Genomic DNA, 24,805 nt, shown 5'->3' with positions numbered 1-24,805 from the left:
TCTTTCATGTGCTTCCCTTCATTTTTACATATTCTTTTCAGTCTTTTATTTCGGTTCTCCTTCTTTCTTTGACTTATCTGTTTTTCCTCTTCTCCCTTCTAGGTCTCCTATACATTTTCTCTTCTCTTGCATTTTCTGTTTTGTTATTTAACGGGAGGGCATGTGTTATTATTAGCTCGTGTCCACGGTAGCTCGAAGACGCCTCCTGTCCTCGAGGTCTCGTGGTCATCTATTAATGGAATGCGGGGTTTGAACGGGGAGTGGGGAGACGGTTCGGGATAACGGTGGAGCGCTGTTGCCTGCCAAGTGTTGGTTTTCTTTTCTCCTGTGTTACTTGTAATAAAGACAATTGTTTATCACTCACAACGTCTTGAGTACGACGTTTCTTCACCACATGGCACACAAGTGTGATGTCACAAGTGCTTCTTATTGACAGAGCTCCTGTATGAAACTTTTGTCACATGACCAGGAAGTCATTAGTGCCTCTGATTGTCATGGCTCCTGTTGGTGTCTCTTGTCATATAAATGTGATGTCAGAAGTGTCTCTGATTGTTATGGTTCCTGTTGGTGTCTGGTGGACACAGGTGTGATGTCACAAGAACCTCTGATTGACAGAGCTCCTGTATTAAACTTTTGTCACATGACCGGGAAGTCACTAGTGCCTCTGATTCCATGGGTCCTGTCGGTGTCTCATGTCATATAAATGTGATGTCACAAGTGCATCTGACTGTCATGGTTCCTGTTGGTGTCTGGTATCATATGATTGTGATGTCTCAATGCCTCTGCAAGGAAGGGCTCCTAACTGTGTAGCACTGTACCACTAATATCCCTGACACTTCCCAGTAGTTGGGTGTGGCGGGCTGTTGAAACTAAGAGGAATGAATGAGAAACTTCACCCAGAACTAGATGCTTTCATTTATTTTTCAGGTGCATGAGGATTGTGGCTCAAGTATGCCCCAGGCATGCGACTGTGGGCCCCTGAAGGACCACATTCTGCCCCCATCAGCCATATATCCAGTTATCTTGGTGAGTGCAAAGTCTTGAAGGACCAAATCCTTTATTTCACAGACATGTATCCCTTTATGGAGGTAAATGTGGGTTTCATGGGGTATTCTAATCCCTAGAAGAATACTTTGCTTCACGGAGGTGACTGCAGGCCCCTGAGGGGGGGGGTCATATTATGCCCCAGGCAGTCGTGGTTGCTGTCGTCTTAATTGGATAGGGGTCTGGGGAGTGTGATGTTACAGTATTAGGGCCTACAGAGGTCTGAATCCCTTTCTGCAGCCATATAGTCCTTTAACCTGGAGTGGGCTGCACGTATGTTTTGTCATCTTGGTGTATACCACATCTTGCCTTCTACTGCCACATGTGGCGTCACATACAACCCGCTGTAGATACACATCCCATCTTGTGTAGTGTGCATCTCTTCCTCCATGTCCAAGAGCAAGAGCAAGTGGAAGTATTGCCCATATCCCATCCCTCTGCCCAGCACCCTCTTCCTCCCTTGCTGATTCGTAAAGAGAGCTCTGCATTCTTACCCCATGCTTAGAATGAAGGGCTGTGGGCTGCTGCCAGTATTTCCCTGTAGAAGATCACAACACCACCTCCCCACCCATGAAATATATCCTTAAAAAACGTTTTCAGATGCCTAATCAGTAGCGTATGACCTCCGGACATCTCCCTGCGCACCCCACACTGCTATTAACTTCCTAGTAGTTCCTCTAGGGCTTCACCAGATTATTTCAACCTTTGTGGACAAAAGGGAACTTCTGGATGGCCTTTTACCTAGGTCCAGACATCCTCTGTATACTCCATTTGAAAACAATGCCCTGTGCATAAACATAGAGATCCCCTGCATATCCTCATAGCTGGCTCATATGACATTAGTGTAGGCCTAGACAAACCTCTGTATATCACAATCACACTCTCAAAGACTTCTGCGTAGGCCTCTCCAATGCTATTTAAACCTCCAGTAGACCCCTCAAGCCCCTCTACAGGCAAGTTAGATTTTCCCTGTGTATCCACATTGGACACCAGATGGAAAATGTACTTTCCTTGACAGCCCCATGCATATGACCATTAGAACCCTGGTGCCCTCTGTACAAACCTATATTGTCTCCTTCAGGTCAACAATAGACCACCACATATCCTCTAGCCAGACCTAAACATAAACCGATATATCCCCAATAGACCTTAGATGCTGTCTTTATCGACCTATACTGTCCCCTTTATATCCTCATTAGACCCCAGATGCCATCTGAGTAGGCCTTGACACATACATTAGACAACCAGATGCCCTCTTCTCAGATCTAGACAGTCCTCTGTGTATTCACATCAGACCTCTAATGGCCCTCTGCTGTAGGCTTGGCACCATCGATCCCCATTAGCCTCCCAAATGCCCTTTGCCGAAAGCCAGGACATCCTGCAAAAGCTGACAAGACCGCTTTACTCATTTTGCCTCCTGTGTTTCAGGAGAGACAGAACAGTCAGAAGAATGGCATTGGCTCCACGGATGAGTCCACGCCAGTTTCCAGCACTCCTGACGGGCAGGCATTACGGGTAAGATTGTTTGCACGAACATGTGTAGTTCATCCTTCTGAATAGCGGAACAGGTTCGGAAGGGACTGCACAGATTTTGGTTTTTAGGGGTTAGCAGAAGCAAGCTCTGCCTGCTATTGGAACTGGTACAATTTGGTAGATCTCATTGCAAGGGCTGTGGAGTTGTTGTATAGCGCTGGGAAGGTAGGTTCCTTCTGGGCGTGTTTGGGATCAGCTAGACCATTCTGAGGAGTCACCTTTCTCACTAGTTGCCTCTTTCTCCATCTCTGTCCAGATCCTCGCAATACCGAATACGCACCCTCTACTGGTCTTCGTCAACCGAAAGAGTGGGGGCAAGCAAGGCGAGAGGTAGGTACTGGGACCATCATGCTGTTCTTAAATATCTTCCTTAGTGCTTTCTTTTATCTCCTGTCTGTGGCTTTCCTCTGCCATGTTTGTTGGCATTCGTCTTGTGCTAGGTCTGCTGGTATAGCTTCTGGAGATCAATGAGGTAGTATAAATGAAGGAGGTAATGGAAAAGGACCAGACATCCTGTGGTGTTGGGCTATTTTAGTCACAGCAGAGTAGGCGGTTACTGAAACAGTGGCATGGGCATCTCTGCATGCGCTGACACTTCTTTCACCAGGCTGGGGTTTAGCTCTGATGGTGAAGCATTCTGGATATAGCAGGCATGCGCTGCTCAATTTTTGATCAAGTGCCACAGCTTGAATTATATCCCAGGTCTCCAGTTTCCAAGGTCAGCAACTTATCCAGTAGACCTATCCAGTAGACCTATGTATACTTGTGTATCTGTGGACCACAAACCCAGCTCTCAAGCAGCAGAACTCTATGCAGAGCCAGGGAGGGTTTGTGATATGGTAGCACAGGTGAAAGTATCTGTATGAGAGTCTCTTAATGTGACTTGTGACTAAGAAGTGATTGCTGATTTGCCTTTAGATGAGAGATCCCATGAAAAGATGAGTTTTCAGCTCATTAGGCCAATGACGTACCCTAAGCTGTGCATTATTCTCCCATCTAGTGGTTGGGTCTGGAATTGTTTCTTTTTTTTTTCTTGTTTTGGTCGCTGTCGACCACCATTTGGTGGCAGTTACGTCCCCTTTGTGACGTCAGACTGTATCCTAGAGGTCGGCGTGCATGGTAGCCATCTTCAGATTCTTTTTTCCGCCGTTGGGTCTGGAAGCAAGATGGGAAGCTCCGAAGATTTTCAGATTTTTCTCAGAAAACCTCAAGAAAACCGAAAAAACGCTACCACGAATCTCATCTTTCATCGATGCCGTAACCGGGAACAAGAGTAGAGTTCCGGCGACGACACCATAGAGGCCCTCGTCGGTCCACAAATGGCGAGTTAGGGGACAAGGAAAATATCCCCTTCAAGTTTTGCCCCAAGTGCCTACACAAGTACGCTCAACGCGACCCACACGTAGTCTGCAACCTGTGACTGTTCAAGGATCATCAGGACAAGGACTGTGAGGCCTGTGCGGCGTTCCTTTTTTTAAAATTATTATTTTTATTTTATTGCTCCACAGTAACATACAAAAAACAGTACTATTATTAATGTGTCAATTTCACAAATTCTTATGGTCACAAAAAGCCCCCCAAATACTCAGACCGATCTTACGTTTTTTAGCCCCCTTAACAGAAAATAAACTCAATTCTAAATTGAAGAGATTGTACATTTTAGCCCACCATAACTCAAGTGCGTGGGGTTCCGTTTGAAGCCAATCGGAGGCAATACATAGCCGAGCAACTGTCATTGCAATGAAAATCCGATAACGATGTTTATACAATAATGTCCCTTTATCAGTATCTGCCCCCATCCCTAATAACATTATGGCGGGTGTAATCCTCATCGGACTCCCAATAATTGTAGCCAAAAATGTCTCTATATCCGCTATAAATCTAGACAGTTTACTACAACTAAAGAAAATATGGAGGCTATTGGCATTATCTCCCCGACAACAAAAACATTTTCCACCATAACCGCCCCCCCCACTTAAACATACGAGCTGGAGTGTAATACAAATCAAAAACAGTTTTAAAAAATTGCACTTTCAAATCAGCCGACAATAGCACATCCTGAGATCTAGCAATAGCATCCTCAATAGATAAGTTATGTTCCCCCAAAGTTATAGACCATTTAGCATTATGTTTTCCTAAATCATCTGCTCTATACGATAATAATATCTTATACAGAACCCCAATTTTCTCCTGCCGCCCTACAGCCTCTACAAGTAAGTTAGGTCTAACCATAACATTTTTCCGTGATAAAAATCAAGAATTTGAAGAAATTAAAAAAACTGAAGATTAGACAGATTGTATTATCTCACTAGTTCTTCAAAGGATGTGAGTGACCCCCCATAACAAAAAAATCCCCTAATGTTGTAATACCTTTGTTCCTCCAGCTGTGTGCTATATTATCCAAAAATATAGGAGGGAGAATCTTCACAGCATTCATGGGGATATAGAATGATAATTTCTCCAATAGGCATGAATTTCGTATTCTCTTCCATACTCTAAAGGCTCCTTCCACTACTTTGAACCTTGTCCATTTAAAATAACTGCCATCAATTTCTTTAAACAGGCATTGTCGAGCCTCAGATCCCAGCAAGATCTGAAAAATCGAAGGGGCCTCTGCTGTACTAGCCGTTCCTTCCCCGGTCAATAATACCCGCATTTTTTACAAAAAGCATACATAAAAATAAAAAGCAAAATCCGGTATGGCTAAGCCACCTCTCCCAACTGGTAGCATCATAAATCTAATAGGGTGTCTTGATTTACCAGGGGCCCAGATAAACTTCGCACACAAAGGTTGAAGATGTTGCAGCTGACCTCCTGCCACCTCCAAGGGAATTGATCTAAAAATATATAAAACCTTTGGCAAAATATTAATTTTTATAATGTTGCTTTTACCAATTAAGGTAAGATGTAGTCGTCCCTATTTATCAATGTGAATCCTTAACACTCTGTAACAACGCGTTCCAGTTGGCGTCAACCACCTCAGACATCGATGTCCTTATTTTAATGCCCAAGTATGTCACCTCTTTTAACACTCTAATATCATACAAGACAATGTTCTCTGAACAAATCATTTGTGTTTTAGTCACATTGAGTTTATAACCGGACACCTGGCCAAACAATGTCGCTAATCGCTCAATCTATTGAAGTGCAAGAGATGGATCAGCCGAAGTCACGGCAATGTCATCAGCATAAGCGAAGACTGAAAATGGGATATCATGTACATAAAAAGGCTTGATACGGGGACTGTTGCCTAACTGCTCAACAAAAGGATTAATATATAAAGCAAACAAAAGTGGCGAGCAGGGGCAACCTTGCCTGGCACCTCCAGTGATTCTGACGGATTCTGATAATAAACCCATAGCGGTAATTTTAGTGAACGGTGAGGTATAGAGTACCTGCAAAGCAGTCATAAAAATTCCTTCCCAAAACCAATTCGGCACATCAATTGCCATAAATAATCCCACTCCACCCGATTGAATGCTTTCTCCACATCCAATAAAATTAGCCCTAAATCTCGATTTTCAGTATGGGCAACATCAAAAAGTGTGACCACTTTATTTACATGGGTAACAGTCCCTTGAGATGGTATAAACCCATAGAACGGGATGATTCTTTCATGCGCAGCCTTAGGGCCAGGCATCTGCCAACAGTTTCCCCATATTCATAATTTTGTTATTTATAAACTAAATACTTTTTAGCATTCTCCATATTCCACAAACCGTGAGTTTTAGCCCGGGCTCTAGCAACAGAGTTTTCTAACTCCAAAATATTGTTACCTTGCTGTGCAATCCCCAAGGTTAATTTGCCTTCCACCTCTCTCAGAGCTGCATATAGTCCCTGTACCTCTGACTTACTTTTTCTTTGCTGATAGAGTCCAAAACGAAATGCTTCACCCCGAAAGCAAGCTTTAAACATATACCAAATGGTTGCAATATGAGCGGACTGCCTGTTATTATCAAAAAAATCCTTCATCCAACAAATCATGTATTCTCTAAATTCATCATTTAGACACAATTTTCGGTCAAAAGAGAAAGTCTTAGGCAGTACCTTCCGATCTGGTGCACTCAATTCCAACACAATTGGGGCATGGTCAGACAAAATTCTAGGATATATTTGGATTGAGGCACCTACTAAAGAAGTAGTAGATGCAAAAAAATAATCCAAGTGATACAACTTTTTATGGGGAAAAGAATAAAACGTATAGCCCGGATCGAGAGGTTTTAACTTACCCCACACATCAACTAACCCATGATCCTTTACTAGATGATATAAAGCTTTATAAACCCCGTTGTTTACGACCTTTATATCTTCGAGACCCATCCTGCAATTCTTGAGTGGCCAAATTGATATTTATATCCCCACAAATTACCAAAGGTTGTCCCCAAATAGCCAACTCTAAATTTAACTCCTCCAGAGTTTCTGCCTCATCTAAATTGGAGCCGTAGATGGTACGCACAGTACATTTGCTATCCCCAAGTCCGCATTCAGCTATGGCCCAGCGACCAAGCTTATCGACAAGGAGTGTCCAACAATCTGTACATTTGATTTAGCTAAGATGGCAACACCCCGAGTCATTAAGAGTTGCTTAGAGGCCGTGATCAACGAAAACCCAAGCTCCTTTAAAATATGCCGTTTAGGCGAGGGTATGTGCGACTCTTGAAGACACACCAGGTCTGGCTGATTAATCCGCAACTACCCTCTTCCGCTTTGACCAATTATTAAGACCGGAAACATTTAGCAAACTGATTTTTATCCCTTTAGAAATCATTGTAACAATACAGCAAAGCTCCCCATGAATGCCAATTCACATATGATACCATAACAGAGCATACATACTCCCTTTGTGACCATATCAGTATTTTATTTTTGTTCATACTCTTCCAGATAATTACTACTGTGGATTTTTTCCCCTTTTTACCCCACCTACGTGACTCACCCCCACCATCCGCCCAGTGTCCCCCTTTCCCTCTCCCCCCCGTAACAAGGTTTTAGAACCCATGATCCTGTAGATGCAAGCTCCTGTGAGCCCCCTGCCGATCCTCGCGTCCCCCACCACTCGAGGGAGAGGAAAAAGGCTCCCCCCCCAGAGTTAGACGTGAAAAAACAGCCCTCACTGCCAATTTAAAAGTTATAAGAAGTAGAAAGAAAAAGAAACAAGGTATATCCACCATCACCCTAGGAAGAGAAAAGAGAAGAGGTATCAGACTCAAGATAACCTATACATTGAATAGATAAATATAAATCAACCCCACTAGATCGAGCTTAAATACTCCTTAGCTGACCCTGCATTAGTAAAAAAACGAGTACGTTCATGAAAAATAACTTTTAGCTTGGCAGGAAACATTAGATATGCTTTAGCCCCCTTAGCTTGAAATTGTGTGATCAACTGCCGAAGTTGCCAACGAAGCTCAACAGTGTGTTGGCAAAGATCCAGCCTAACAAAAAATTCAATATCTCCCCCTACTCTTTTCTTATCAGGTCGCGCTAACTGAAACACCTCCTCTCGAGCTAAAAAAATATTGAATGAGATTAGGAAGGTTCTAGGCTTAGGATCCCCCTATCCAGCTCTAAGACGAATATTAAAGGGGGACCTGTGAGCTTGTTCGATCTCTCTGTCCCAATCCCACCTGGTCAGCTCAGGAAATGCTTTTTTAAACAAATCTACAATGAATCTACGTGGATCCTGCCCTTCCTTCCCCTCCAGAATCTAGAGTACTCTTAAGTTATTTCGACGCGCCCTGATTTTCTATGTCTGCCAACTTCCATTGGGTATCCTCCCTGGTAGCCTGCATCAGTTCAGTGGTAACCTTTTGTTGGGCAAGATACTCCTCCAGATTAGAAATTCGGGCCTCAGCCTCTTTGAACCTGGAGATAAAGTCAGCTTGGGATTTAGCCATGCGCCTAACCGAGTTCTGCAATTTACGGCATAAGTTTTGTTCTCTTTGGCTCTCTTCCCGGATTTCTTCCCCGTCACCTGATGTATGATCCACCAAGTGTTGAGCCTTTACAGTGTCCCCTTTATTTGTATTCAACTCCAGTTTTTTCCGTACCGTATGTGCGGCATTCCTGTCGAAAACACTCAGAAGCTGCAGAAACCAAAGAGAGGCTCACTACACCACAATGTCGCAGACCACGAAGAAAATATCCCTCAAAGACAACATCCCTCAAAGACCTGGGTTTCTCCAGCTAGGAGGAAGAACGTGGAGTACCAGCAGAATCGACGATCAAGGGATCGGACGTCGAAATTCTAGAAGGGGACTCTGAAAAAATCCACGCCCACAAGAAGGCAAGCGAAAATAAGAAGAAAAAGGATAAGGTAAGACACCATATACATCTGTCGGAACCGAAGGGCCACAAACATAAGGTGCAACCCAAGGCAGCCCGATGCCGGGCAAAAAGGCAATCGAGGGTAAGCCGCGATTAAAAGAACCCCACGGAACCCAACTAAAGGGTACAGAGGAGGAAAAATCGCTGAAGACGCCGAAGCAAAAGGTCGAACACGAACCCGCAAAGAAAAGCTCTACGCCGTCGAAACCTGACGTGGCCACTAGTAAGAAGAGAAAATCTCCGGCCTCTGATGCCGAGAGAGCTCTCAAGGTCAAAAAGGAAAAGACTTGAGGATAAAATGGCAACACTCCTCGGAAAAAAGAAGGAGTTCAACGCCACTCTGAAGGATTTTCGAATCCCTAAAACCACGGTTGCCAAACCAGAAAAGGTTGATGCCGAAGAGGTGGAAGATGCAGAGGGAGAAGAAGAAGGTATCTTCGACTCATCCCCAACCCCAGAACCTCGCGACGAAAAGCCCAAGGAATACAGGGAGCTAACGGATGAAGAGGAAATCTCAGAAAATTTTGAGGATTCATTGAACGACCGCGACACTGAGAGCCCCGAGGAGGAGGTATGCAGTTATCCTTCAAATGCATCACCACCAGGGGACATAGCTTTCTACTATGTCTTAGTAAAAAGGGCGGCAGACCATTTCGGAGTCGTCCTCGAGGAACTACAAGGAGACACATGTTTTCTCCTGGAAACCCTAGCCTCTGCCATCAAGGGGACTCAATACCTCCCAATGCTTCCGAGCATACTGGCTCAAGGCAAAGAAGCCTTCAAGAACCAGCTTCAAGTTAGGGTGTAACACCCAGGATAGAGAAGAAATATATGGCCTTCTCAACAAACCATAAGTATATTCAAGGAAACACAGTGCCAGATTCAATTATTGTTACCACAGCCAGAAGAAGGGTGTGGGAGCGCAGGCTTTATAAACAGGCGAGGAGGCTTTATATATGGTCCAAAAGAAGGTGGTTTATTGGCAGTAAGTGGATTAGTCAGCGATACAGAGTGTCTCTCCTCTTGGTCCTCTTCCGAACTACTTGGTGATGAGGTGATAATGGAAGATGCTCCCGGCTCCTCCTCTTCGGTCTGGATGGGGTCTCCCCGGAGGCTCATAGAAAGAGAGATACAAAGGGAGCCGTCAGTCACTCTGTTAGGTTTTTGGGGTTGTTAAACCTTCACCAGTCATCGCACCCAGAGGTGAGGGGGAATGAGTCCAGAAAAAATGTGCTCGGGGTTAGGTGGGAAGGAAGCAGCCATAGAGGAAAATAAAGAAGGTTTCAGTGGGCTTCAGTTGTTGTAGTTACGTAACAAGAATAACCAAAAGAAAAGGGGGTTTCTTAGTTTCGCTTCACTAAGTGCAGTTTTGTCTATGCAACTACAAACGAGGTGCAGCTTGTGACATTCAATTATAACCGATACTCTTTAACCAGGTCAGGGAAACTCGCGAATAAGGTGAAACATTCAAGGGCACCAAAATCTGACACCCCTATCTCACGCCTTTTCTACCCACCTCCCGGGTACACACCTCCAGCTTCCCCGTTCCCTTATAAATCCCCGGTGACAGCCCCACTCACCGGCTCCGCCGCAACTCTCCTGAATAGCGGCCGCTCTCCAGCCTCCTCCGGTGGATGCCACCACTCTTCCGACCACCGGTCCTCCGCCTCGTCGTTTTCCTGCTCTGCTTCAGGTCCTGCTTCCGTCTGGAACTCCACGGTGTCCTCTTCAGGTTTGCGTCGATGCTCGGCGTCTCCTCTCTCTCTCTCCTGGTCCGTCCTTTCTCTCTATGGTCCGTTGTCCCGCCTTCGCTTTCATTGGAACCTCGTGATTGCCTCCTGTTTCCTCTCCCTCAACTTCCGGGTTACTGATGGTGCCTCTCTGTGAAGAAACGGTATACAGGGATAATTGCCTTGCGCTCAGTTCCTCCAAGTCCCAGGATGCATTGGGCAGGCGTGGCAATACTGTAGGGAAGTCCTCGTCACGATCCCTAAAGGTACGGCAGCCCTCTTCTCACTCACAAAGGGCTAATGCAGTCTCCAATACTAGCCCTCCACCAGAAAAGGAGAGTAAGAGAATGGACATGCTGGGAGGAGAATGGAAAAGAAAGCGGTAACACAATGGCGCTTCGCAAATTCCAGCACCCGACTAAATAGATACGGCCACCAACAATGGGACGAAATAGAGGAGAACCTCAGTAAACTGCCTGAAGAGGACAAAAAAAGAGCAAGGTATATTGTCCAGGAAGGGAAAAATGTGGCCAATACATTCCTTAAGTCAGACCTTGATGCTGCAGACACTGCCAGTAGGCAAGTGTGCACAGGCACCATCCTCAGAAGACATGCCTGGCTCAGAATATCAGGATTCAAACAGGAGGTTCAAATCTCTATCATCAATAGACCATTCACTGGGGACGAACTCTTTGGGAAAGAAGTGGGTGAATCCCTCCAGCAGATTTAAAAGGACAACAAGACTGCTAGGGCGATGGCAGCCCTACAACAGAGAGGTTCCTTTAAAAGAGGGGGTTTCTACAACAGAAAGACCACAGGAAGAGATGCATTTGGTCAGGACGGCAAATGTCACAGCAACTGCAAGGTCAAAGCCATGGGCAACAATCAAGTCAACAGGGTAGCTAACATGGCTGGCAACAACAGCAGAAGCAGCCCTTTCGGGGGAGAGGCAGAGGCCAAACCCCCAGAGGAAGAGGAGATGGCTCAAACTGACTCACTCACAGAAAAGACCCCACACAAAACACCAGTGGGGGGAAGAATATCCTTTTACCTTAAACAGTGGGAAAATATCACAATGGACAATTGGATATTGAATTTGGTAAAGTACAGGTATTGTGTAGAACTAACAAAAACGCCACCTGCAAACTTACCAAAAACAAGAACATTTCTGAGATCAGAACTAACACAGCTAAATTCAGAGATCAAGGAACTATTCCACAAACAAGCAATAGAAGTAGTACCAAAACAGGAATGTTTCAAAGGAAACTACTGACCGTACTTCCTAGTACCGAAACAGGACCTAACTCTAAGGTCAATCCTAGACCTAAGGTTCCTAAACAGGTTCATACTAACACAACGCTTCAAAATGTGTACTCTTCAAGAAATAATCCCACAAATTCAAAAGGGAGACTACATGGCAACATTAGACCTCAAGGACTCCTACTTGCAAATCCCTATGAACAAAGGACACAGAAAGTACCTGTGGTTCCTACACAATGGAACACATTATCAATTCAAAGTACTCCCCTTCGGGATAATATCAGCTCCACGTGTCTTCACAAAGTGCTTAGCCGCAGTGGCAGCCCACCTAAGAAGGGAGGGAATCCATGTCTATCCCTGCCTGGATGGCTGGCTCATTAGGGCACACTAAAAGCAAACATGCCACAACCATGTTCAAACAGCCATCCAAACCCTACTGGGACTGGCTTTCTCAATAAACCACAAAAAGCTTCAACAAAACCAGAAAGGGAAAAAATCCTCCTAGGAGCAAGATTAATTTTAAGGAGTGGATACAGGCTATCCATCAAGAAGCGACCCTCTACCTGAGGGGACAATCTCTGACAGTGCAGAAGGTCATGAGACTGATGGGCATGATGGAATCGTGCATCCCACTTACCCCTCATGCCCGCCTGCACATGCGACCATTCCAGGAATGGCTGGGGATGGGAGGATCTGGTGGTTGTTACACAAAAGGTGCAAGCAGAGATACAATGGTGGACATCCAACAACATACCATAGGGGAGATCTTTCAGGTACCCAACTCCATCTGTGACAATCACCACGGACGCATCCCTCAACGGTTGTGGAGCACATTACAACCAACTCAATGTATATGGTCAATGGAACTAACAGGATTCCATAAAACACATCAACTTCCTGGAGATGAAAACGCTTTCTTGCACTGAAAGTATTCCAGAAGCACATCCAGGGGAAGACTATCCTAATCCAAACAGACAATACAACAACAATGTTCTATCTGAACAAGTAGAGAGATACAAAGTTCTTTCCCCTGAGCAATCTTGCACAAGAAATCTGGAAATTGACAGTAGCTCAAAGAATCAACCTATAACGAGTACATCTACCAGGACTACAAAACATTACAGCGGACCAGCTGAGCAGACAGAACAACTGCTTCCCTAATTGGGAGTTGAAGCAGAAAACAGTACAATACCTTTTCAACCTCTGGGGAACACCAGTGATAGACCTGTTTGCAACAGTGCAGCACAAGAAATGGCAATTCTTTGCCTCGAGGTTTCTTCACCACTTGTCAATGGATAATGCGCATTCACTCAACTGGTCACAGACATTTGCTTACACCTTTCCATCCAATACCCCTGATGCAAAGAGTGCTAGAAAAAGCAAATCAACCAGGAACAAACATGATCCTCATTGCCCCTCAATGGCCAAGGCAAACATGGTACTTAACCCTGCTGCAACTATCCAAGCGGAAGATGATCAAAATCAGAGCAGAGACCTGCTAACAATGCAACAAGGCCAAATCTTTCACCCGGAACAAGCAACGCTGCATCTGGCAGCTTGGCACTTGAGTATATAGAATTTGGCCACCTCAAGCTGCCTCTACGAACAATGGAAATTCTAAAAGAGGCAACGAAACAGTCAACAAGACAATGCTGCGCAGCAAAATGGAAGCGATATACCACTGGGTGCACCGCTAAGAATAAAATCCATTCCATCATCACATACCTAACTGACCTTTTGGACAACAACATCAACTACTCAAACATAAAGGTGCATCTGGCTGCCGTAGTAGCATACACAAGAGAGAAAACATGCAAAGGTTTCTTCACAAAACCTGTAATTAAAGGTTTTTAGAAGGATCAAAAAGAATTGCCCCACCTAGAGCAACACCAGTACTTGCTCAACTAATGGCAAACTCCTTTGAGTCCATGCATGCAGCAGACCTCAAGCACATTACTCTAAAGACAATTTTTCTCATCGCTATAACTTCCCTACGGAGAGTAAGTGAGCTACAGGCTTTAACAATACAAGAACCATACTTGCAAATCCACAAGGATAAAGTAATCTTAAAAACAAACCCAGATTTCTTACCAAAGGTGGTAAATATCACTTAAATCAAAATATCATCCTACCAGTTTTCTTCAAAAACCCAAAAACAAAAGGAGAAAGAAGCCTCCATACCCTAGATATAAGGAGGGCGTTACTGTATTATCTGCAAAAAACAGAATATACAAAACAAAACAGTTGTTTGTCGCCTGCGCACATACCAACACAGGATCACCGGTCACAAAGGCTACAATTGCATGATGGATAGTACAAACCTTCGAATCATGTTATGCCTATGCCAAATAAAGAACTAACAATGCGACCAACAGCTCACTCCACTAGAAAGAAGGGAGCAACCCTAGCTTTCATGGCCAATGTGCCCGTTGACACTATTTGTGCAGCAGCAACATGTGCATCACCATACACTTTTACAAAACATTACTGTGTGGACCTACAAATGAGAAAGGAAGCTCAAATTGAATAGAAGGTCCTCCATCACCTGTTTGCAAGGTCTTCCTCTCACCACAGCCTCCCAAGCATGGGAGAAACCGCTACGTAATCTAATGCACACTATGTGAATCCAGAAAAGGATTCATACTGCAACACGAAATGGTTACTTACCCGTAGGAGTAGTTTTGCAGCTTGAAGAATTTTCTGGATTCACATGCGAACCACGCAGCTTCCCCTACAAGGAAAACAAACAGGTGGGGAAGCAAATGATTGCTTCAGTTATTTAATGACCATCTCAAGGACTACAAAATAGAATTAGGAACAGAAAAAAGAATCCGAATATGGCTACCACGCACCTCCAGGATACTGGCTGACGTCACACAGGGGACGTACCTGGCACCGAATGGTGGTCGACAGCGACCAAAACAAGAAAAGGAAAAAAAAACAAAGACAATTCCAGACCCAACTACTAGATGGCGGAATAATGCACAACATGTGAATCCAGAAGATTCTTCAAGCTGCAAAACTACTCCTACTGGTAAGTAACCATTTTGTTATGCATGAAGAGCATTCAGAAGAGTAAGGTGAAAGCCTAGGGCTGTTGTGAAAAGAACGGTGCCTCTGTACAGCTTGTGGAGACTAACCAGTGGTGCGCTGTGCCAAAGCCTGGCTCTAGGAGGAATGATATCACTTTTTCAAAGCTGCGATTGCTGATAGTAGCATGACTCTTTCTTCGTTGTGACTGCAAGATCTTCCAGGAATCGAAAGGTCCATGTGTGGTGTGTACCATGGTGGAGCATTTTGTTCAATATACACGTTTGAATCGCTAATAGTGTAGTAAAATACCAACTTGGCAGACAGATGTGTTCAGTGTATTTATACAGTTAGGTTTGTAGTTATGTGCTACCTGATGTGTTGAGAGACCATTTCCAAACATATCTGCGTGGCCTGTGAAGTAAAGGTGGAAGTTTAGATGTCCATTCAGGTTGTCTTGGGTATTTCTGGTTGGACGATGGTTATGCACAAAGGAATCTGAAGAGAGTATTGCTTGTGGTCTCCTCTGACGGAAGGGGCCTGCTCCTTGACAGGGGAAGTAGAGGTGGTTCAAGTCACTGAGTGCATGATTCACCTCATCGGCTATAACTGGGAGCACCTAGAAAAAGACTTATTGTCCATGTCAGCACTTTAAACTGAACCACCTCTAAGAGGAACCCTTAATAGACCTTGTAAGCAGGGAAGGAGGATGGATGATCAGTCAAGGTGGTGAGAGGGAGAGAATCCTGTGCATTCTGTTGTAACACATTTAACTGCACAGAGCCCTGGATACAGGGTGGACAGATACGCGCACACTCCTCATTTCCCTTAGTCATGGGAATTCACAGATAAGACAAGGTTCTGAAGGTCTAGATCTTTAGCTTCTGCTGTCTGACTCACCTGTCACAACTTCAGCTCCACAACATATCCACACACAATCCAAACCAGGCTTTCTTCTTGTCATTGACCCCCCCCCCACACACACACACACACCTGGTCCCAGAGCATCTCTTTGGTGGGTATCTATGTTTCCTCCGAATACAGTGTTTGAGCGCATGTTTGATGTCAAAGAATCCAGATTTGTGCAAATGTGTAGAGTGAACCAGTGGCATGAAAGAGCATTTTTAATACCCATGGACATGTATGAAGGTTCATGTCTTGTTACCTGTTCTAACTACACATGCTCTCTACCTGCACACTAGTCATCCTTGCACAGGTTGTAAGTTCTGAAGCCTAAAGTGTCGTTTCCGCCTCTGATTTGGTAATTCACCATTGACACTTTTTTCACAGGGTGCTCCGGAAATTCCAGTACCTGCTCAACCCAAGACAGGTGTATGATCTTCAGAAAGGTGGTCCGGCCCCGGGGTAAGAAACTTCATCAGCCACAAAGTTGGTCGAATGAGGAAGGCCTTTATCTTGTTATCCTGACTTCAGTACTAGACAGTCTCTTAACAGACAGTTGCCATAGTAAGGGTGCCAGAAGGGAAACATCCGTTACAACGCGGATGTTTCCCCGCGTGCTGTTACGACGCGTCCGTAACAACGCAAGTCGTTACCACGACTTGCGCTGGAGGGCGCTAGAAGATTAAAAATAGTAAATTTACTATTCCAACACCTTCCCTAGTGTCCACGGGGACTGGTATTAGAATAGTAAATTATACTATTCGACATCCGCGCCCCCAACGCAAGTCGTAGTAACGACTTGCGTTGTAAGGGACGCGTTGTAACAGCACGCGTTGTGACGGTACGCGTTGTACCGTCATACATCCGTGCCGGAAAGATGTGGTAAAGAAGCTGCCCACTGACCGGTACAAGAGCAGGCGCACTGGGCCTCATTCTTAAACCAATGTGCACATGCAAGCGACACATAGCTGTGCAAGTAGCTTACGTTATGAGTGCAACTTTTCATACCGGGGCTAGTTGTGGGCATTCAAGAGTAGGGACAAGAAGAAACTCGCAATCCTGTGAGCACACACGAACTGTTAGTAGATAGTATCCCATTTTCTGCTGGAGATCTACTGTCTTTAAGTGCAAGAATAAATCCGTTTTCAGGGTATGGAGTGGGCACCTCTAAAATTGATGAGGATTTAAAGAAAAGAGATCCTCCAAAGGGAAAGTTTCTTTTCCCCTTTAAAAAAATGTAAAATAATTTAACAGGTTTAACTGTACTGATGCATTATGTTTCTCCGTTTGGAAAAATACATCTGCAGCATTTCCGAATAATTACATGTTGTTTGCTTGTCAGTACTCTGCAACAGTTGTAGGAGTACCGGGTGGAATTCTTTGCAATTTTAAATACATTTAGAAATCTGTTACACATTTTGGTGAAATCTACAGAAGCAGAATGTCCAACTTCCTTTAAAATCCCGGCACCCTCATCACAGCCGCCTACGTATATTAGCACTCTTTTGCTGGAATATTGTATACATTTCACATGAAACTGAGGGCATAAGTTCTCGGGGGCCATCAACAGTTTTACATTCAGCAGACATATTTTAATATATTGTTATGTTATGTTATGTTAAGCGGGATTTATATAGCGCACTGACACCATAAGTTTCCTGGCGCTGAGTATAGGTTTCGGATAAAATTTATTGTACCAAAAAATTATTGAAAGGGCCCATCCTGAAACACAAAAATTGCATCCTTTCCCAATCAATGTTGATTGAGGGGGTACCCCCTGCCCCACCCCGATCCAGCATGCAGCTATGCAGTTGCCCACCAAGTTCCCAGTAGACAATATAGCATGGTTAGGAGAAAACACAGGCCTAGAATGTCGATGGTGGAAAAACAGCCATTGATGATGATACTAGCCTGCGGTGCTATCCTTTAGTTGACCTTCCATGGCCAAACTTAAAGTTCTTGGACACTCTTGGACGTATTACCCCATTTTGTTGCCTGAAAACCAGTGGTGGCTAGCTTAAATTAAAAATGGTGGGGTGCGAAGGCGCACGACTCACCATAAATTCGGGAGCACAACCGGTGCGGCACTTCTCTTTGCCACCTACGAGCAGTAAAAGGGAGTACTTCCTTCCTGCTTGTGGAATGCAACTCCAACCAATCCAGGATCTGCTCTTATGCTGTGAAAGCAACTCTCGGGTTAGTCGGAGCAGGCTCACCCAGCGCTCATTTTGAGTCTGGGCGCCCGTGTCAGCAATCCACAGGCTGTTTCACAGCCTTTGGATTGCTGGGTCAACAGTGCGCATGTCGGGCGGGCCGTCGCAAAGTCGACTGGCCAATCCATCATGTGCACTGTAGACCAGTGCGGTCATCCTGCATGTGCAGGATTCAGCCCCACCCCACCCTCGCGCTGTACACAGCGCGAGTCGGTGTGGTGGCAAATAAATAAAATGGCATTACCATGCCATTTTATTTGTGTTTGCTTGCTGCGCCTTCAGCAGGCCTGGACAACGCTCCTGAGGTGGAGCCATCCCTGAAAACCTTCTTCTCTAGACTGTTGAGAAAACCGATCCACCCAAAGCGTACTTTCTCAGCATGCTAAGGAAGTAGGGAAATAAGGGAATTTCTCAATTGTTGCAGCCACTGGTGATTAGTGCAAGACTTAGTCCAATGATGTAACACTAATCATCAAAATGTCAGAAAAGCTGAAATGATCACTGCTGGCTCTGTTGAAGTGCTTACCATTCTTGAAAATTCTCTTAAGATGGCTGCTGTGTTGACATATAGACAGGGAATAATAAAGAAAGAGAAATCCTGATATTTTATCCACATGTATAAACATAGTTTTGTCTGGTTAATATAGCAAAGAAAATACTGATGATACTTTTTCATTCTTATTGGTTTGTTTCACAGACTAAATTTCTTCCGCGACGTGTCCGACTTCCGGATCTTGGTGTGTGGTGGGGACGGCACTGTAGGATGGATTCTAGATGCTATAGGTTGGTGAAATTTAAATGGCATGCGATGGGATTAGTTGGATGTATTGAAAAGGAAGTAAGCACTTTTGTTAAGCTGTTTTATTTATGGCTAACATGCTGCTTTTGTCCGTTGTTGGTCAGAATCTCTGTAAGCACTTTGGGGCATATTTACAACAGAATTGCGAAGTGTGGCGTAAGCAAACATTGCTAACGCCATGCTTCGTCATTCTGAAAACGCAGGGATGCACCGTATTCACAAAAATGCGGTGCATCTCTACTTTTTCCCCTAGCTCTGGCGCTAAATCTAGCTACATATCGCCAACGCAGGCACCCTTGCACCGTAGTGCAAGGATGCCTGCGTTGCGGGGAATGATTGTTTATGTGCAGTATTGGACACCATCCTGCATATACACAATCATTAATGGTGATTTGCTGTTTCTATGTGTGCTGCAAAATGCAGCACACATAGAAACAGCAACAACCAGGAGAAATTAACCATTTCTACTCGTTTAACCATGTTGAGACCAGGTTTTCCCTAGTCTTAATGTTGGTGCTGCCTCCTTTTTACGCCACCCTTGTAAATAGGGGGCAGCATCAAAACCAATGGGTGTTATGGCAGAACGCCCACTGCAACACATATTGCCCATCCCTTTCAAGCTAAGTGTAGCGTTAAAGGGGGCCTTATTTACAAGTTAGCATTAAGCTATGTTAAGTGGCTTAACGCTGCCTTGTAAATAAGGCGAAGTTAAAAGTGACATACCTGTGGCAATATGGGCTTATAAATATGCCCCATAGAGTGAGCATAGTACATCACAGGGTGTTTGATGGGAGGTGATGTGAGGGCCTTCACCCTCTGAAACCCACAAGCACCAATGCCTCCAAGGCAGCATAGACGTTCTGGTTCTGTTGGTAGGTTAGCTAGCTGGGTATTGGGATGTTCTTAAGTGAGGGCAGACACTGTCATGTGGGTTTCCTGCAAACGGATCTTTTATAGACGCTGCAATGTACTTAACTAGTCATGTATCTTTTCAGAACTTTCTTTGTGGGTGCCTTTGAGGCTGTGCTCCTTCCTTCAGCAACACTGACATGAGAGAGAGCTATTATGCTTAGTAAATCAGCCACTCTTTGGTGTGGTCTTGCATATGAAAGGTTCCATCCCATTAACAATTTGTACGCAGTCTTTCGATGTGTAAAATCCCAAGATCTCATGGGTATTTAACTGCTACAGCACTTTAACAGTAGGAAGTACACCATCTTGCAAAAATGCTTCATTGTTTGCTGCAAAAGAAAATAGTTTTTTTTCAGTATACTTAATAGTGCAATTACACTTTGCAATATTGTGGAAATAAAAAAAATACCGCATTGTGTTTTATAGGCCATTGCAATTATTTTTATGGCATTGGTACATCCCAAGGAGAGTTGCAATGGCTTAGCAATGATGCCCCAGTCGCTGGAGCAAGCAAGGTAAATTGGCCTCCATCCTCATCCTGTACCTGCACAGTAAAATACATCTATTATCTGAATTCATTAGGCCCATAACACCTCTGGACCCCAATGCCATTACACCTGCTGCACTATATTGATAGCTATACCGTGGCTGGTTTCTGTGCAGCCCATCTCGAATTGGCATGGAAAAGAAAAGAGATGCAAATGCTAAAATGCCAGTAGTGGTTGTGTCCGCTGTGATGCTACTAGGATGTGATGCACAGGGGAAAGGGTATGGTTCACCCTTTGTGTCTTGGATGGCCATCTTTAAATTGGGATATCAACTCTGCTTGCACGCCCCACACTAAAGTGGTGGTGGGACAGAATATGTGTAATGGACCACGTGCTAAGGAAGGTTGAATACTGCGTTAGGCCAGACTTAAAATGCACATATTGCAGCTTTTGATTGCTTTTGTTGGACTATCTGAATAGTAAATGCAAAGAATTTAATGAATTAGGTGGTGGAGTACCGTGGACTCATTCTAATGGTTGGGATACAAAGGTGACTGAAACATTATGACCAGTGATAAAGTTGATACAACTATCACACCTTAAAAACAATGCAAATAAAAAGCATGTGCTGGCACCGCATTCGTCAGACTTACTCCAGCGCTTAGATTGTGATTTCGGACAAGAGAGTTATTCTTGTGAATCTTTAACCCTGGGTTTTAGAAGAAAATAGAGTTAGGTTCGCTCAGATAGCAGGATGAGTGTGTAATTGAAGCAATAATACCTTGTTCACTTTGCTTGTGCACCTGCTTGCTTCGAGCAGGCGGAAAGGCAATGGTGAGAAAGCGCGCAGGACACAGCAGTGGGGATTGTTTTTCAACAGGACGTTTTGGGGACAGAAGGGCTTCAAGGTCAGTCACCCTTTCTCCCTCTGACATATACATGAAATAATGAATGTACTCCGATACCTTTTCTGATGTAGCTCTCCTTCAACATTCCATTAGATCCTTAGTAACCTGGGCTTCGGTGCTGCACTCCACTTTTTGAGTTTCTGCATTATATAGAGCGCAGGGTGGGTTGGGTGGAGTTGTGTCTGCTTCTATTTATTGTATGTTTCTGGCTTATCTTTCGTTTACTTTGTTTTCTATTTTTTATAGATAAAGCCAACCTTCCTACCAGGCCACCTGTAGCGGTGCTTCCTCTTGGGACCGGCAACGACCTTGCCCGTTGCCTTCGGTGGGGTGGAGGTAAGGCAAACCCAAGCAGTGGTTTCTTACTGCCAAGTGCATATTAGACATGAACACAACGTTAGGTGGCATTGTGTCAGATGGTTTTCCTAGTGGCACTAGAGGCTGAAATGAAAACTTAGCTTAGTAAGCAACTTTAATGGGTGTCATTCCCTCAAGGAATTACTTAAGGCATCAACATTGGGTGCCACATGGCCTTAAGAAGTCCGCGTTAGATTCAAGATCTATACCTTGGTTGACATCAGATCTGTGTGGTTTCTATCTCAGGAAACCTCACCCTGTTTAGCAATGGTCACTGCCTTTAGCATTGCAAATTTAAGAAGAGAACTCAGGGTGCTATGGACCTTGGAGGGGGGTTCTGGGGTGGAGGGTGCCTCGAGACCCCAAAATAACACTGCTTCACACTACAGAGGACGTAGAAGGAAACAGGTATCAGAGGGCACTGTTTTGGTTGGGTCTGATAGTGGCCAAAAGGGACATAGCGACATAGCACAGGCGTCGAAGGCTACAGTGGCTCAGTCTGTCGAGAGGTGAGCCACTGCATGGGCCTGGAACGTCCGATATACCTGCCCAGAGGGTACCCTCAGAAATTCCACAACATGTGCAAGGGATGGGCTGACCTATGGGGCATTACATTGGAACACTGCCCGTCCCTGCCTTCGTCTATGACCAAAGAACTGCTCCCCCACGGCGATGTTATGGACTGTTCATGGGGGGATCGGGAAACCCCAGGGCCTGCCTCACAGTGTCAATTTAAAGTAATGTTTCTGTATTTGCTGTTATGGATGCCTTGTGTTCAATATGTAATGCCTTGTGGTGCCTTTATATTAGATGCTGTTCAATCTGTACCAAATTTAATTAATTTTATTTTAAAGGTTTTCTATAGCACTGGCTAGACCCAGAGGTATCAGAGCGCTTTACAGGGATGTGAGGAGATACAGTATACAAGAACATATAATAATAATAATAATAATAATAATAATAATAATAATAATAATAACAATAATAATAATAATAATAAACATTGCACAAAAAGTCCATGTAGTTAAGAAAGCATGCAAAGAATAGCAAGAAAGGTATTTACAAGGGAGATCCAGATTAGTTAACTTGCGAAGTTCAAACTAAGTTTGGGGTAGGTGGGAGGGTCTGAGAGGAAGGGGTGAGAGGGAGACAGGGAGAATAGGGGAGAAGGGGGTTAGAGACTCAGTGGGAGGTTGTGTGTGTGGTAAGAGGTCTTATGTTGATCCAGAGAACAGGGAGGGTGGTTGGATGGGAGTAGAGTAGCGAGTGGGTGGGGGCATGGAAGGAGAGGGTGGGGGTGGATAGATGTGGAGGAGAAATAGTGGGGACCCTGGCCGGTGGAGCATGAGAACAGAATCCGAAGTAGGAAAAATTATGGATCCCAGTATTTGTGGAGGAGGTATGTTTTGAGTTCTTTTTTTAAACTGGAGTAGGAGGGGTTGCAGCGTAGGTCTTTAGGCAGAGAATTCCAGATGGTGGGAGCGCTTACGGAGACGGAGCAAACTTGGGTGCATTTCTTCCTTAACAGTGGGGGGGATAAGAATGAGGGCGTTAGTGTTCCTCATCGTTCGGGCGCAGCCTGCTTTGTGCAGTTTGCCGGAGAGGTAGCGTGGAGTATTTTGGTGAAGGGCTTTGTGTGTGATACAAGCAATCTTATAGGAAGATCTGCCTTCGATGGGGAGCCATTTGAGGGTTCTCAAGGCAGGGGTGATGTGGTTGAAGCATTTGTAGCCAGAGATGAGTCTAGCAGCTAGTTTGAGCACCGATTTGAGTGGAGTAAGGTGAATCTTTGGAGTCCCGGCAAGGATAGCGTTGCCATAGTCTATTCTCGACAAGACCAGTGATTGGACAATGGTTTTGAAGTCTTCAGCCGGGATGAAGGGTTTAATTTTCTTGAGATGACGGAGAGTGAAGAGAGCTCCTTTTGCTGATGATTTTATGTCGGTTGAGGGAAAGGTTATTATCAATGGTAATGCCAAGAGATTTAACTGAGTTAGAAGTGGTGAGAGAGCAGTTGAGAGCATTAAGATCGGAGATCCAGTCTTGTATGAGGAGTGGGTTGTTTTTAGGTGAGAAGAAAATGATTTCGGTTTTTTTAGGGTTAAGTTTGAGATGGTTGTGATGGAACCAGGATTGGATCTTGGTCAGAGTGTCATTAAGGTGGACGATATCGGAGTATGATTTGATCTTATAGTAGAGTTGAGTGTCGTCGGCATAGAGGTGGTAACTGATTCCTGCACATTAGAGGATTAGTGTGAGGGGCTCCATGAAGAGGTTAAAGAGAGCAGGAGAGAGAATGGAGCCTTGGGGGACACCGAGAGAGATTGGAGTAGGATTGGAGAGGCAGTTCTCAATTTTGATTTGTTAGGATTTGTGTTGGAGAAAAGAGGAGAACCAGTTGAGGACAAGGCCATTGAGTCCAAAGTGGATTTTGAGGGTGTTTAGTAAGGCAGTGTGGCTGACAGTATCAAAGACAGCGGATAGGTCCAGGAGAATGAGCAGGCATGACTTACCTTTGTCAAGGGAGTGATGTATGTCGTCAACTATGTTGAGCATGGCAGATTCTGTGCTGCAACCTTTTCTGAATCCAGATTGCATTGAGTCAAAGAGGACAAACGTGTTAATGTGATTATCTAATTGTAACAGGGCGCATTTTTTAAGGGCTTTGGAGAGAAGAGGGAGGTTGGAGATGGGGCGGAGGTTGTTTGGGTCATTGGGATCAGCCTTGGCATTTTTGGGAATGGGTGTGATTTGCCCCAGTTGGAGGGAGGCAGGAACAAATGCAAAAACAACAGTTGATGGACAGAATGCAGAACAATGCAATACATTCACCCCAGTACAGAGATCTGGGCCTAAATCCATCGTTTGTTTTGCTCATCACACCACCCCAATTCAGACATATGCAAATCAGCCTTGACCCTGTGCCTCATGGGAACAGTCCAGCCCGAACTGCCAAGCCATGTCTTCCTTAAACCGGAATCAAGCATCCTAGGACCGGTTTCTGGCTATCAGCCGTCTTCAGCCAGGATAGCTTGACTCCAGTGGTGTGGAGAGCACAGGACTCACGTCTGAAAATACCCGTCCCACTCGGGGTGACAAATGCAAAAATAACAGTTGATGGACAGAATGCAGAACAATGTCATACATTCCCCCCAGTACAGAGATCTGGGCTTAAATCCATCGTTTTTTTGCTCACCACACTACCCCAATTCAGACATGGTCATATGCAAATCAGCCTTGACCCTGTGCCTCATGGGAACAGTCCAGCCCGAACTGCCAAGCCATGTCTTCCTTGGACCGG

At 44.7% G+C, this 24,805-nt stretch overlaps 1 protein-coding gene across 4 annotated transcripts in view; it reads left to right on the top strand.

The window, feature by feature from the left end:
* Nucleotides 1–24,805, top strand: part of DGKA (diacylglycerol kinase alpha) — a 387,021-nt gene that overhangs the window by 293,403 nt on the left and 68,813 nt on the right. For 2 of the 4 annotated variants that reach the window (XM_078686412.1, XM_078686423.1), the window contains 6 exons: nucleotides 928–1,026; nucleotides 2,482–2,559; nucleotides 2,834–2,907; nucleotides 16,215–16,289; nucleotides 18,738–18,823; nucleotides 21,394–21,483. In XM_078686412.1, coding sequence (XP_078542538.1) covers nucleotides 928–1,026; nucleotides 2,482–2,559; nucleotides 2,834–2,907; nucleotides 16,215–16,289; nucleotides 18,738–18,823; nucleotides 21,394–21,483 — 502 coding nt within the window. Of the gene's footprint in view, nucleotides 1–927; nucleotides 1,027–2,472; nucleotides 2,560–2,833; nucleotides 2,908–16,214; nucleotides 16,290–18,737; nucleotides 18,824–21,393; nucleotides 21,484–24,805 lie in introns of all 4 variants that reach the window. The other 2 variants (XM_078686395.1, XM_078686404.1) reach the window with 1 other exon arrangement.

The sequence above is a fragment of the Lissotriton helveticus genome, chromosome 1_1 (assembly GCF_964261635.1).
Source record: "Lissotriton helveticus chromosome 1_1, aLisHel1.1, whole genome shotgun sequence".
Taxonomy (NCBI): Eukaryota; Metazoa; Chordata; class Amphibia; order Caudata; family Salamandridae; genus Lissotriton; species Lissotriton helveticus.
Note: the sequence above shows the minus strand (reverse complement) of the source record. Positions and strands in the feature narration are given on the sequence as shown.